General features: G+C 43.6%; 1 protein-coding gene across 1 annotated transcript in view; it reads left to right on the top strand.

The window, feature by feature from the left end:
* Positions 1 to 14,191, top strand: part of LOC145390987 (arylsulfatase H-like) — a gene marked incomplete at its 5' end in the record, with an annotated part of 228,267 nt that overhangs the window by 56,707 nt on the left and 157,369 nt on the right. The window contains one exon of the mRNA XM_080265720.1: positions 9,055 to 9,183. Within this exon, the coding sequence (XP_080121846.1) occupies positions 9,055 to 9,183 (129 nt within the window). The remainder of the gene's footprint in view (positions 1 to 9,054; positions 9,184 to 14,191) is intronic.

The raw sequence follows: 14,191 nt of genomic DNA, 5'->3' as shown, positions 1-14,191 counted from the left end.
AAACTCGGGTCTTCCATAGCCTCAAGTCACTTCTCAACTTCCCCCTTAACTTACGGTACATAATATGTATGTACAGGCCCTGGACATAATGTGTCCTGTGGGGCCAATGGGCGAGACATCAGGTCTGCACCCACTTCACCACTACCCTGTCTCTCAATTGACTCAGAGATTACAGGTGTGGTTATGAACGGCACAGGAAGGACATATCCCTGATTAGTGGTGTTACTTTGACACACACTGCAGGAACGGACAAAACTATCTATGTCTCGTCCCATCCCTGGCCAGAAAAAGTCAGCTCGGATACGGCCCTGGGTCTTCCTTTTGCCCATGTGACCTCCTGAGGCTGAACAATGACCCCATTGTAACACTGCTAGGCGGTACTTGGCGGGAACGACAAACTGCAGTCGAACCTCACCCTCGGGTGTTCGTGACTCACGGTAGAGCCGTCCTTGTTTACAAACGAACTTGGCTCGACCTCCCCGTGAATACTTAATCACTCGACCCTTTTGTTTGTTCCGCACACCAGCAAGTGTCGGGTCAGAATGTTGTTCTTGTACAACAAGTTGACTACACATCAGATCTTGCGGCAATTCAATGATCACTGGGGTGACACAGTCTGGAGCCTCAGCCATGGCTCGTGTTACCGCAGCAGCCGAAGTCTGAGTAGCGTCATCATCGGAGCAACTATCCTTGACTCCGTGAATGTTGCCTACAATTAGGTCAAATAAAGGTTCTGGCATGACAACTGCAAGTGTCATACCAGTATAAAATGGAGATGCCACCTGGATACATGCCTCAGGGAACAATCTCACTGATCCATCAATAAGGTTTGCATGGATCTGTCGACCTGTATACTGCTCAGGCCGAACTAGACTCTGCTTGACAGAGCAACCTGAGGAACCATTATCTCTCAGGACCTTCACAGGAATGCCTCCCACAAACCCTGGCTGAACAAGGAAGGTACTGTCACCTATGGGAGGGCCTGTGGAGGAAGCAGCTAGCCACTCAAGAGGCTGCTGAATTGATGCGGCAAACATTGTGCGTTGAGAATTATATTGGGAAGATGGAACATTGGCCATCTGTGGAGGGGGGTTCACTGTCACTGTGGGACTAGTGAACTGTGGGGAAGTACCCATACTGGTAGGGACGTGACCACCGTGCTGCTGCTGAGGAATGAAGGCTGCATTCGCTTCCTGCCTCTTTTGAGCTGGTGGTGAAAAAGTTTGTCCCGACGGTCGGTTGCATGGCTGATACTGCTGCTAGTTAGGGTACTTGTTGTACCTCTTCCTCTCAGGTTTCTGAGTGTTTTGCCCCTGGTCCTTCCACTGCGGTTTTGCACCTTGGCCATTATTCTGAGAATGGCCTTGTTGTTGGGGTTCAGCCTGAGACGGCTTCCCAGACTTATCAGCTTTTCTGCTGTTCCAGGTGTTTTGCTTACGAGTTTCATACCCGTATGCAGTAAAGAATGCGTCGGCCTTTTCTGCCATTTGGCTGGCATCTTTCACCTGGCAGATCTTAAGCTGTGCTATGAGCTCAGCAGGCCACGACCTCTCTAGCTGTGTACGCAGCATAAGGTCAATTATCCCCTCACGCGTAGAAGGAGTTTCATCTTTCTCCATCCACTCATTTAAGTAAGCAGTGAGACGATCAAGGAACTGAACAGCTGTCTCCTTGTCTTGGAGACGAGCTCGCATGAACTGAACTTTGGCGTCGTCTACTGTGAGACCACACGCCTTAATGAGTGCAGCTTTCATCATCTCATACGTGAGATTGTCTCCACGAATTCTGTGGAGAATATCGAGGGCAGGGCCCTCAAATAAACTAAGAAATTGGATCCGCTTAGCTGCCTCATCCAGTTGATACATGTCTGCCATGTCCTCAAAACGAGCTATGTACGGCTCGATTCGCTCGCCTTCCTTGTATGAAGGAAGCTTGATGCGTGGGGTCGCCAGGACATGTGCAGGGAGAACGCTCGTGGAGCTTGGACCAACTGCACCGGATGTGTCTGAAGCCAAGGAATCTCGCTTGAGCTTCAGCATTTCATATTCGTGTTTTTCATGTGCTTCTCACTCGGCACGTTCGTGCTCTCTTTCTCTCTCGCGTTGTTGTAACTCGTATTGACGTTCTCTCTCTCGTTCCTCACGCTGTTCTCGCTCATGTTCTAAGTCGAGTTCGCGCTGTCTCTGCTCATATTCGCGCTGTTCTCGCTCGTGTTCGCGTTGAATCTTACGCTCTTCACAGGCATCATTCTCGCGCTGCTGGTCCATATTATGCCGTGAGAGTATGTACTCCTTAATTTCAGTTGGGTCTGTAAGACCCATTTCTTTGGCTTCCGGTAAAAATACAGCAGTAGCCATGGCGCTAATTTATTAAGCAAACCGAAACTGAGTACTGACTGCTTCGCAAACGAATGCTAATGACACAAGTAAAGAGTACAGACACAAGCTAGTGGTGACCAGTCTTATCTAGTTAACTGGAAAAGATTAGAGCAAAAATGCAAATGACTGGGAAGACTCAATAATTAACGCAATGGGTACGGCGGCTACCCAGGAGCGAATAAAATCGTCTGGCGTTACCAAGAATAAAGTACTAAATAGAGTTAAGTACTCTATGAATTAATAAAGCAAAAATTCACTTGCTAAATTAACGGTAAACACCAGTAAACTTGTGCCCATAAACTTTAATTATAAATACCTAAATATGAACGAGTGAGCACTATCTCGTGAATAGCTTTAGAGCTAGGAGTTAATATCCTGGCGAGGTCGCCAATTGTCACGGGGTTTTTAAAATATCACGGTGTTTTTCAAATAAATGCTAAATATTATTTAATTGATAATAATATTCAATAACATTGAAGAGCAGGGACAATGATTGTCTTGCTAAATCAAGCAACGATTACTTTACGCTGGCCTGCTTCGCACGATTCTCCAAGAACGAGAATTTATAAACTTTCTCAACAGTACACAGCAGAGACTAATCACTCAATTGCTGTTTTTTAGTACTGTTAGCCTCTGGAGAAAGTTACTTCACCCCTGACAATAAATAACTAATACTAATAATACTATCAGGTTCTTGCTGGTGCTTAACTCCTAGGAGGCACAACGGATTTTCAGTTTAATACAGGACTGGCCTAAGTACCAGTTATGAATAGCAAACGTTTATGCAAGCTAGGAGCTATATAGAAAATAAGCTTAATTTCGGAGAAATGAAACAAGAGTTTACATTACATTAAGCTCAAGAAAAAGAACTGTTAAATTTATTGATTACAAAAACAAATTTAACATTACACTTCAAAATCAAATTAATGAGATCGCACTCACTCACTCACACAAGAGCTAAATTCTTACGTCTAAGAAAAACACCTTAACTAAGCTCTTAAAACTAGGAAAATACAAAAGGAAATACTGAACGATGAATGCTTTGTATCACCAACTAAGGTGGGAGCACTGGGGAACTGATACTAGTGGAGCTTGGGTGCTAGCTGACCTCTCCTCTCACACTTCTGGAGCACAGGACCTCTCTCCGTCACAACTAACACTCGACTGCTTTCAAAATACGATGTATGGGCAGGACGCACAAGCCACCGGAAGAAGGCGTGGCTAACGGTTGAGGCAAGCAGGGGCGAACAATAAAGAAACAATAGTATCGCTCAGTAGAGCACTTAGTGACGTGCATTAAATCGGTCACTTTTGAAACAGTGACGAATGTTTTGAAAAGTATACCCCGAAATGGAGAGAGAAACGGTTAACTGAGCGATACACAATGAGTTTTCCACTAATAGTTCGTGGCTTCTCACAAAAGGGAAATGTCGCGAATTTGATTCGTGACATTACGCCCCTACAAAATTAAATTTTTTCCTTATGGGAAAAAATTTGTGGATATATATATATATGTACACATCCTAACTCAGTAACACAAGATTCACACTATGGTGTATGTGCCTATCCTGCTACAGGAGAAAGTCGCAGTCGCCAGTGATCAAAAAAACATCGTATTTACGTTAATAGAAGCAAGCTTGAGGGAAAAACTCCGTGACGACGGTGAAAATCCTGTACTCAGGTCAAACTGAGCGAAAAGTCGCTACATTTACACTGACAACTAATTGTTGTGTAGCGTGGTGTATGTAATACACGGTGTAGGTGTGACAGTTGTAGTGTAACTGTACCTACGTGTAAAATGACACAGTAAATAATAATATGGTGACGATGAAGGCAGAGGAGAAGAGGCGGCAGCGTGCGGCAGACGATCAGCTGGCCCGCACAGCAAAACTGCTACACCCATTGCTGTACCTGCAAAACCAATTAAGGTGGAGCATCAAACGTGTCAATGAGACAAAATTCTTATTACGTTACAATTAATCGCTCTGCCTAGCAGTCAGTACATGCTACGAAAAAAGTACACTCGAGGTCGCCATTAATTTTAGCACACGATTAGTGTCGGCAAGTTGAGAAACCTTGTGCAAACCCTGGTCTTCCATAGCCTCGAACTGCACAAGGGTCCTCAACCATTGACTTAACCTACAGTACTTATAATAGTATCGGGAGCTGAGAATCCTTGTGCAAACTTGGGTCTTCCATAGCCTCAAGTCGCCTTTGCAGAGTTCTCTCTCGAACTTCCCCCTTAACCTACATTACTTATATTAATATCGGGGAGCTGAGAATCCTTGTGCAAACTCAGGTCTTCCATAGCCTCAAGTCACCTCTCAACTTCCCCCTTAACTTACGGTACATAATATGTATGTACAGGCCCTGGACATAATGTGTCCTGTGGGGCCAATGGGCGAGACATCAGGTCTGCACCCACTTCACCACTACCCTGTCTCTCAATTGACTCAGAGATTACAGGTGTGGTTATGAACGGCACAGGAAGGACATATCCCTGATTAGTGGTGTTACTTTGACACACACTGCAGGAACGGACAAAACTATCTATGTCTCGTCCCATCCCTGGCCAGAAAAAGTCAGCTCGGATACGGCCCTGGGTCTTCCTTTTGCCCATGTGACCTCCTGAGGCTGAACAATGACCCCATTGTAACACTGCTAGGCGGTACTTGGCGGGAACGACAAACTGCAGTCGAACCTCACCCTCGGGTGTTCGTGACTCACAGTAGAGCCGTCCTTGTTTACAAACGAACTTGGCTCGACCTCCCCGTGAATACTTAATCACTCGACCCTTTTGTTTGTTCCGCACGGCAGCAAGTGTCGGGTCAGAATGTTGTTCTTGTACAACAAGTTGACTACACATCAGATCTTGCGGCAATTCAATGATCACTGGGGTGACACAGTCTGGAGCCTCAGCCATGGCTCGTGTTACCGCAGCAGCCGAAGTCTGAGTAGCGTCATCATCGGAGCAACTATCCTTGACTCCGTGAATGTTGCCTACAATTAGGTCAAATAAAGGTTCTGGCATGACAACTGCAAGTGTCATACCAGTATAAAATGGAGATGCCACCTGGATACATGCCTCAGGGAACAATCTCACTGATCCATCAATAAGGTTTGCATGGATCTGTCGACCTGTATACTGCTCAGGCCGAACTAGACTCTGCTTGACAGAGCAACCTGAGGAACCATTATCTCTCAGGACCTTCACAGGAATGCCTCCCACAAACCCTGGCTGAACAAGGAAGGTACTGTCACCTATGGGAGGGCCTGTGGAGGAAGCAGCTAGCCACTCAAGAGGCTGCTGAATTGATACGGCAAACATTGTGCATTGAGAATTATATTGGGAAGATGGAACATTGGCCATCTGTGGAGGGGGGTTCACTGTCACTGTGGGACTAGTGAACTGTGGGGAAGTACCCATACTGGTAGGGACGTGACCACCGTGCTGCTGCTGAGGAATGAAGGCTGCATTCGCTTCCTGCCTCTTTTGAGCTGGTGGTGAAAAGTTTGTCCCGACGGTCGGTTGCATGGCTGATACTGCTGCTAGTTAGGATACTTGTTGTACCTCTTCCTCTCAGGTTTCTGAGTGTTTTGCCCCTGGTCCTTCCACTGCGGTTTTGCACCTTGGCCATTATTCTGAGAATGGTCTTGTTGTTGGGGTTCAGCCTGAGACGGCTTCCCAGACTTATCAGCTTTTCTGCTGTTCCAGGTGTTTTGCTTACGAGTTTGATACCCGTATGCAGTAAAGAATGCGTCGGCCTTTTCTGCCATTTGGCTGGCATCTTTCACCTGGCAGATCTTAAGCTGTGCTATGAGCTCAGCAGGCCACGACCTCTCTAGCTGTGTACGCAGCATAAGGTCAATTATCCCCTCATGCGTAGAAGGAGTTTCATCTTTCTCCATCCACTCATTTAAGTAAGCAGTGAGACGATCAAGGAACTGAACAGCTGTCTCCTTGTCTTGGAGACGAGCTCGCATGAACTGAACTTTGGCGTCGTCTACTGTGAGACCACACGCCTTAATGAGTGCAGCTTTCATCATCTCATACGTGAGATTGTCTCCACGAATTCTGTGGAGAATATCGAGGGCAGGGCCCTCAAATAAACTAAGAAATTGGATCCGCTTAGCTGCCTCATCCAGTTGATACATGTCTGCCATGTCCTCAAAACGAGCTATGTACGGCTCGATTCGCTCGCCTTCCTTGTATGAAGGAAGCTTGATGCGTGGGGTCGCCAGGACATGTGCAGGGAGAACGCTCGTGGAGCTTGGACCAACTGCACCGGATGTGTCTGAAGCCAAGGAATCTCGCTTGAGCTTCAGCATTTCATATTCGTGTTTTTCATGTGCTTCTCACTCGGCACGTTCGTGCTCTCTTTCTCTCTCGCGTTGTTGTAACTCGTATTGACGTTCTCTCTCTCGTTCCTCACGCTGTTCTCGCTCATGTTCTAAGTCGAGTTCGCGCTGTCTCTGCTCATATTCGCGCTGTTCTCGCTCGTATTCGTGTTCGCGTTGAATCTTACGCTCTTCACAGGCATCATTCTCGCTGCTGGTCCATATTATGCCGTGAGAGTATGTACTCCTTAATTTCAGTTGGGTCTGTAAGACCCATTTCTTTGGCTTCCGGTAAAAATACAGCAGTAGCCATGGCGCTAATTTATTAAGCAAACGAAACTGAGTACTGACTGCTTCGCAAACGAATGCTAATGACACAAGTAAAGAGTACAGACACAAGCTAGTGGTGACCAGTCTTATCTAGTTAACTGGAAAAGATTAGAGCAAAAATGCAAATGACTGGGAAGACTCAATAATTAACGCAATGGGTACGGCGGCTACTCAGGAGCGAATAAAATCGTCTGGCGTTACCAAGAATAAAGTACTAAATAGAGTTAAGTACTCTATGAATTAATAAAGCAAAAATTCACTTGCTAAATTAACGGTAAACACCAGTAAACTTGTGCCCATAAACTTTAATTATAAATACCTAAATATGAACGAGTGAGCACTATCTCGTGAATAGCTTTAGAGCTAGGAGTTAATATCCTGGAATGAGGTCGCCAATTGTCATGGGGTTTTTAAAATATCACAGTTTTTTTTAAATAAATGCTAAATATTATTTAATTGATAATAATATTCAATAATATTGAAGAGCAGGGACAATGATTGTCTTGCTAAATCAAGCAACGATTACTTTACGCTGGCCTGCTTCGCACGATTCTCCAAGAACGAGAATTTATAAACTTTCTCAACAGTACACAGCAGAGACTAATCACTCAATTGCTGTTTTTTAGTACTGTTAGCCTCTGGAGAAAGTTACTTCACCCCTGACAATAAATAACTAATACTAATAATAGTGTCAGGTTCTTGCTGGTGCTTAACTCCTAGGAGGCACAACGGATTTTCAGTTTAATACAAGACTGGCCTAAGTACCAGTTATGAATAGCAAACGTTTATGCAAGCTAGGAGCTATATAGAAATAAGCTTAATTTCGGAGAAATGAAGCAAGAGTTTACATTACATTAAGCTCAAGAAAAAGAACTGTTAAATTTATTGATTACAAAAACAAATTTAACATTACACTTCAAAATCAAATTAATGAGATCGCACTCACTCACTCACACAAGAGCTAAATTCATACGTCTAGGAAAAACACCTTAACTAAGGTCTTGAAACTAGGAAAATACTAAAAGGAAATACGTCAGTGAATGCGGTGTATCACCAACTAAGGTGGGAGCACTGGGGAACTGTACTAGTGGAGCTTGGGTGCTAGCTGACCTCTCCTCTCACACTTCTGGAGCACAGGACCTCTCTCCGTCACAACAAACACTCGACTGCTTTCAAAATACGATGTATGGGCAGGACGCACAAGCCACCGGAAGAAGGTGTGGCTAACGGTTGAGGCAAGCAGGGGCGAACAATAAAGAAACAATAGTATCGCTCAGTAGAGCACTTAGTGACGTGCATTAAATCGGTCACTTTTGAAACAGTGACGAATGTTTTGAAAAGTATACCCCGAAATGGAGAAAGAAACGGTTAACTGAGCGATACACAGTGAGTTTTCCACTAATAGTTCGTGGCTTCTCACAAAAGGGAAATGTCGCGAATTTGATTCGTGACACCGCACCACACACGCCACACCACACATTACGCCACACCACACCACACAAACTCACCCTCCCACGCTACACCACGCAAAATCACCCTTCAACGCCTCACCACACACACCACACCACACAACACTACACCAAACAACACCACACAAAATCACCCTCCCACACCACACCACACAACACTACACCAAACAACACCACACAAAATCACCCTCCCACACCACACCACACCACACCACACACACACCACACGGTCATTAACTAAAGGGCCTGAAAGTCTCTCATTTAGTTCGATAAATTTTCCCCACAAACACCAGACGTTTTTAGTCACCCACGCTTATCTACCCGAAACTAACTAATCTTCAATAATTCAATGACCTGTTTTTTGCTATGTTCTTTACATCCCCATTTTATTTTAACCAGATTAGTAGAGTCATTTCGAACTCATGAACCTCTTCATATCGACATAGCTCTCCTATGCTGAATGCAATCGTCTAACGGTAGCATTCGTGAACTCCAAATATATTTCATCTTCGTCAAGCGGTTAATCTTTGTGCCGGCAGGTTTGGTGGAGGACGCGAAGGTACAATTTCCAGTGCTGGCGTTCACGACCAGTGGACCAGGCCTATCCCAGGATGAGGTCACTATAGCAGAGGTGCTACAGGCGGCTAATTACACCACGGCGATTGTGGGTCAGTTATCACATTGTTTCCGTTGGTTAGGCTAAGGCCGTATCCACACCAAATTCCTGTTGGTGTGGACGGGAGTTCTGCATCACTGTAACCTACAGAAGTTCCAGCCCTCTTCCAGTGGAGACACTTCTGCAAGTTGTAAAACTCCTGGCCGCACCGGCACGAATTGTATGTGGACGAGACCCAAGTCAGTCCTCGTAATCGTTTGCTTAGCAGTGGTTAGGTTACATTGAGACTTTTTATAGCACTCGAGTGTCAGGTTAAGTCAGGTTAGGTAAGGTCAGGCAATGTTAGATTAAGTCAGGCTTTGTCTTTTACAATGGCGGTATGTCAGGTAAGGTGAGACTATATCTGGTGGAAGATACCAAAGAACAGAAGTCGGTACTGTTTTTCATGGCCAGCGGACCCAGTCACGTCATCATAGCATCGGGATTACTGGAGCTAACTACGTCACAGTGTTTATTGATCAGTCATTACTCTTGTTAACTTATACTTAGCTTAAGGGCAGGTAATGTTAAATTAGGTAAGGCCAGGATTGCTAAGTTAGTAATCACATTATTAGGTTTGGTTAAGTTTGGTTTACCAGATCAAACCGATATGGCATGTATCTTTTTTATTTTTACCATCACAAGAAGATTTTAATCAATTTATTATAGACTAATAGAACTGGAAATATATGACATAACATCAATAACCCATTCAGTAGAAGTCTCCCCTGAGCTGACTAGCAACATCTGAAGGCAGTAAGAATAAGAGGTTAAGATAATTCTCCCACCCAGAGTTTAGGGTGGGGAATGGTATGCTTAGTTTACACATCTATTCGGTCGTGTCCTGGTCAGATGAGGAGGGTACCCAGCACGCAGGGTACGCAGCTCACAGAAACACATGATGAGATGCTACTCAGTGGACTATGCACAGTGAATTGCAGGAAGCCTAAGTTTATGGTTGCTACTCAGGAACTTGGCAGAACAAAAGTGGTATTTAATTTTAAAATAAGTCGACCTTACACTCCGCCAGGAAAATTGACGAAACGGTACTCTTGGCATTTTCAAACCTGAGACAAAAGTTTGCTTAACCCCTTCACTCGGTGGTGTATTTTTCGTTCAATACTCATTTTAGCCGGACGATTATACTGAGTTTAGGAGAGATTTTTTGAACCGTAGGGGGCTGGACATACCCTTCAATTATCCCTTCGCTGTTATACACCGTTCTGAAATTGAACAGAATCGTCTGCAGGTTTCAGGAATAAAACTAAATTGCGTCACTGAAGTGAAAGGTTTACATAAGAAATGCCACGTTAGCAAGTCTCATCATGAGTGTTAAAATATTATATTTTATGTAAACATCTGTGTCCATTATTATGATACACATATTACAAGAAAAATATTAATGGGTCTATCTATCTATCTATCTATTGCCAAACGCCATAATCCCGTAAGGGGTGGCCGTTAGTCTTTGAGTTACCTATTTTACGGGGAGGGGCACTAACCCTCTGCCAACCCACTTGCCGACACGCAAGGAACTCGTATATGTTAGTTATATGGTTACCACCCAGCGTTGTAAATGATTTTCTGGCTTACAGGAAACCATTAGGTTTGTCACTCAACGTAAAGCCACTTAAAATGAAAAGAGGAGTAATAAAATGTGACAGGAAAGATGGGAGAAACAGGAAGAGAAGAGGGCAGACACAGAAAAAGAGTGATAATGGTGAAGGCAGATTAATGGGTAATATGCAAAATAAATTACTAAGCCAGAGGTGTTACGGAGATTTATTAAGTAGACAAGAATACAGTTCACTGTGGTTGGGAAGGAAGTGTATGTGCCAAACAATCCTCTTGACCTGGTCTGTCCTACCTGGGGATCGCCATTCAGCAGGATCCATTAGTATGTTCTGTAATGGATACTTTTGAGTTATCGAGGTTCACTTGATGACAAATACAGACCTTCCCACTCACAAAAACAGCCACTCCGACACAAAATTCCTTCTCTACATCTCACTGCACATTCCAAAAACCTTTCACGTCTAGATTGTTCCGTGAAGCATTGCGTGTTGGTGGGTCACTTCTTAGATAGTGGCTTTTCATCAGCCTTACCAATCACTTGTTCTTCTGGACCCATAAAGCGAGGCCTGACCGTGCTAACAGAGCTACCCTCCCAGACTAATGAGTCTGTAAGCCAGAAGGCATCATACATACGTAAATATATACCGGTACACACACAAAGTATCTACCTACCTATATTTGTATCTATCTATTTGAGTCGTAAAAACTTTGGAAAGCGTTCACCAAGCCACTTGCTACTTTGGCGGACACAAGGGGTGCTGTGGTTGAACCAGTGTCCCATACTAGTATGCTTGCACGCAATCGGCTCAAGGTGGGCCGATTACACTTGGTTCACAGACTACACACACATCCAAAGCCAGTACAACACTACAATCACACTCACAAGCACTTCTCACCCTACATACAGTCTCTACCAGACAGCCTCAGCCACTGGGTAGAAATACATTGGCTGTATCGTCCCTGCTTCAGTAGGGATAGGCCGGTCCTGCAGTGGACCTCAACGCTGATGATGATGATATACAGTATATATATATATATATATATATATATATATATATATATATATATATATATATATATATATATATATATATAGACACACACACACACACACACACACACACACACACACACACACACACACACACACACACACACACACGTACGCACTCACGCACGCACGCACGCACGCACAGAGAGAGAGAGAGAGAGAGAGAGAGAGAGAGAGAGAGAGAGAGAGAGACTGAGTGTCGAGAAGCTGAGGATCAAAGAAATACTGTAGTAGGCGAATACAGGGCCAGAGTAGGTGAGGGGTCAGAATCAGTGAGTTGGAATGAAATGGATCTGGACAGTTTGTGGAATGCTTATAGGGACAGCTTAGTTATGAATGCTAAAGCTGTGTATGATATGGCAAGAGTAACAACAAGAAGAAAGTTACGGCATGGTGGGATGAAGAGGTTAAGAGAGCAGTGGAGGAAAAGAGGAAGAAGTTGTCAGACTGGATACAGGACAGGGGTTCAGTTGAAAAAAAGAACTGAATATACTGAGAGCAAGAAGCACGTAAAGAGACTAGTGAAGGGGAAAAAGAAGGTAAATGATGATCTAGGGAGAAAAATGAATGCAAATTACTCTGAAAATGGGAAGTTAGTCTGGGAAGAGGTGCGCAAATGTAGAAGTGACGGTGGAAAGAAATGTGAAAGTGTGAAGGATATACTGTAAGTAGAATATTATTAACCCATGGGGATGAAATAAGGACCAGATGGAAAGAAAATTTTGAAAGTCTGATGAACGGGAATGGAGAGAGCAGTCACTTTTAACATGATTTTTTTTTTTTTTTTTTGGGGGGGGTACTGAGAAGGAATGCAGTGCCAGGAAACTTGACACTCGCACAGGTGAAGAACGCTGTGAAGCGACTGAAAAATGGGAAAGCAGCTGAGGTTGATGAGATGTATGCAGAGATGATCAAGTGTAGTGGAGAGAGCGAAAAGAAGTGCTTGGTGAGAAATGTAAGAAGGCCTGGATGAGTGGAACTGTACTAGTAGAGTGAAAAAGGGAGTGATTGTACCCACGTACAAAAATAAAGGTGAGCCAAGTGAGTGCAAGAATTATCGTGGCAAAATTCGATTGAGTGTGGTAGGGAAAGTATATGGAAGAATTATTATAGAGAAAGTAAGAGATCAGAAGTCCTATTGAGTGACGAACATGGTTGTTTTAGGAGTGGTAAACGACATGTGTATCAAATACGTATAGTGACACAGAATGTGGAGAAGGCTTATGAGAAGGAATATAAGGTGTTTATGTCATTTATGGATCTGGAGAAATCATACGACAAAATAAACAGAGAAGGACTGTAGAAGGTTTTTGCGTATATATATATATATATATATATATATATATATATATATATATATATATATATATATATATATATATAAAACAGAACAGAGGAAGGAGCAGCAAATGAGTAAAAAAAATAATCCATACATCAGATTACTGGTGTCCTCCATTCATAAAATGTCTGTAACAGTTGGATCTGAACTGCTGTAGGTTGAAGTTTGGAGGGAAACAACTCTGGGGAAGTAAGTTCCAGAGAGATGCAGTTCGGGAAATGAAAGGATTCCGATAGGCAGAAGTTCCGCAATATGGTTGAGTGACATTCCAGTCATGAGCGCTGCCAGATGCCCGTGTAGCACGAGGGAAGGCGTGGAGAGGTGACACAATGGATGCAACTTCATCTGAGCATTTGCCATAAAAATACCTGTAAAATAATGCAAGGGAGGCAACATTCCTTCTTGCTTGTAAGGGAAGTAATTTGTTTAAAATAGCAGGGTTGTTAATAATTCCAGCAGCTTTGTTCTGAATTTTGTCTAGTTGTTTTAATGCAACCTCTCCACATCCATTCCAATATTCAAGATGAGAGCGTACATGAGTCATAAATTATAGCTAACTGCTCATCAGTGAAGTTACGGACTCTGTACTATAATCCACGTTTCTTTGACGCGATTTTAGCAAGTGATCTGACATAAGACGTCCAGCTTAGGGCATTGTTAAGCGAGACACCGAGAATTTCAATGCTTTTGGAGATGGGAATATTAGTAGCACTGAAGGTAATATACGAATCTGGCAATATCTGTCTATTAGTAAATTGTATATATTTAGTTTTACTAGCATTAAATGAGATAAAGTTGTTTTGTCCTCATTTCTTGATCGTCGATAAGTCGTGATTTAAGTAGATGGCTGTAGTAAGTTGAGAATTAGAGATATTAGACTTTGTAAATGGGTGTCTGAGTGTGAATGGACTGTGAAGTGTTGAGTCATTTCCATATGAATGGATGGTATTGTGTGTGACAGACAAGAGATCATTAACATGAACCAGGAACAGGGTTGGCACCAGAGCTGATCCCTGTGGCACGCCGGTGTTAATTGAGTGGAAATTGGAATGTACA

The sequence above is a fragment of the Coenobita brevimanus genome, chromosome 16 (assembly GCF_032717465.1).
Source record: "Coenobita brevimanus isolate Jiangsu-jjx chromosome 16, ASM3271746v2, whole genome shotgun sequence".
Classification (NCBI taxonomy): Eukaryota; Metazoa; Arthropoda; class Malacostraca; order Decapoda; family Coenobitidae; genus Coenobita; species Coenobita brevimanus.
This window is presented reverse-complemented; position numbering and strand designations above follow the sequence as displayed.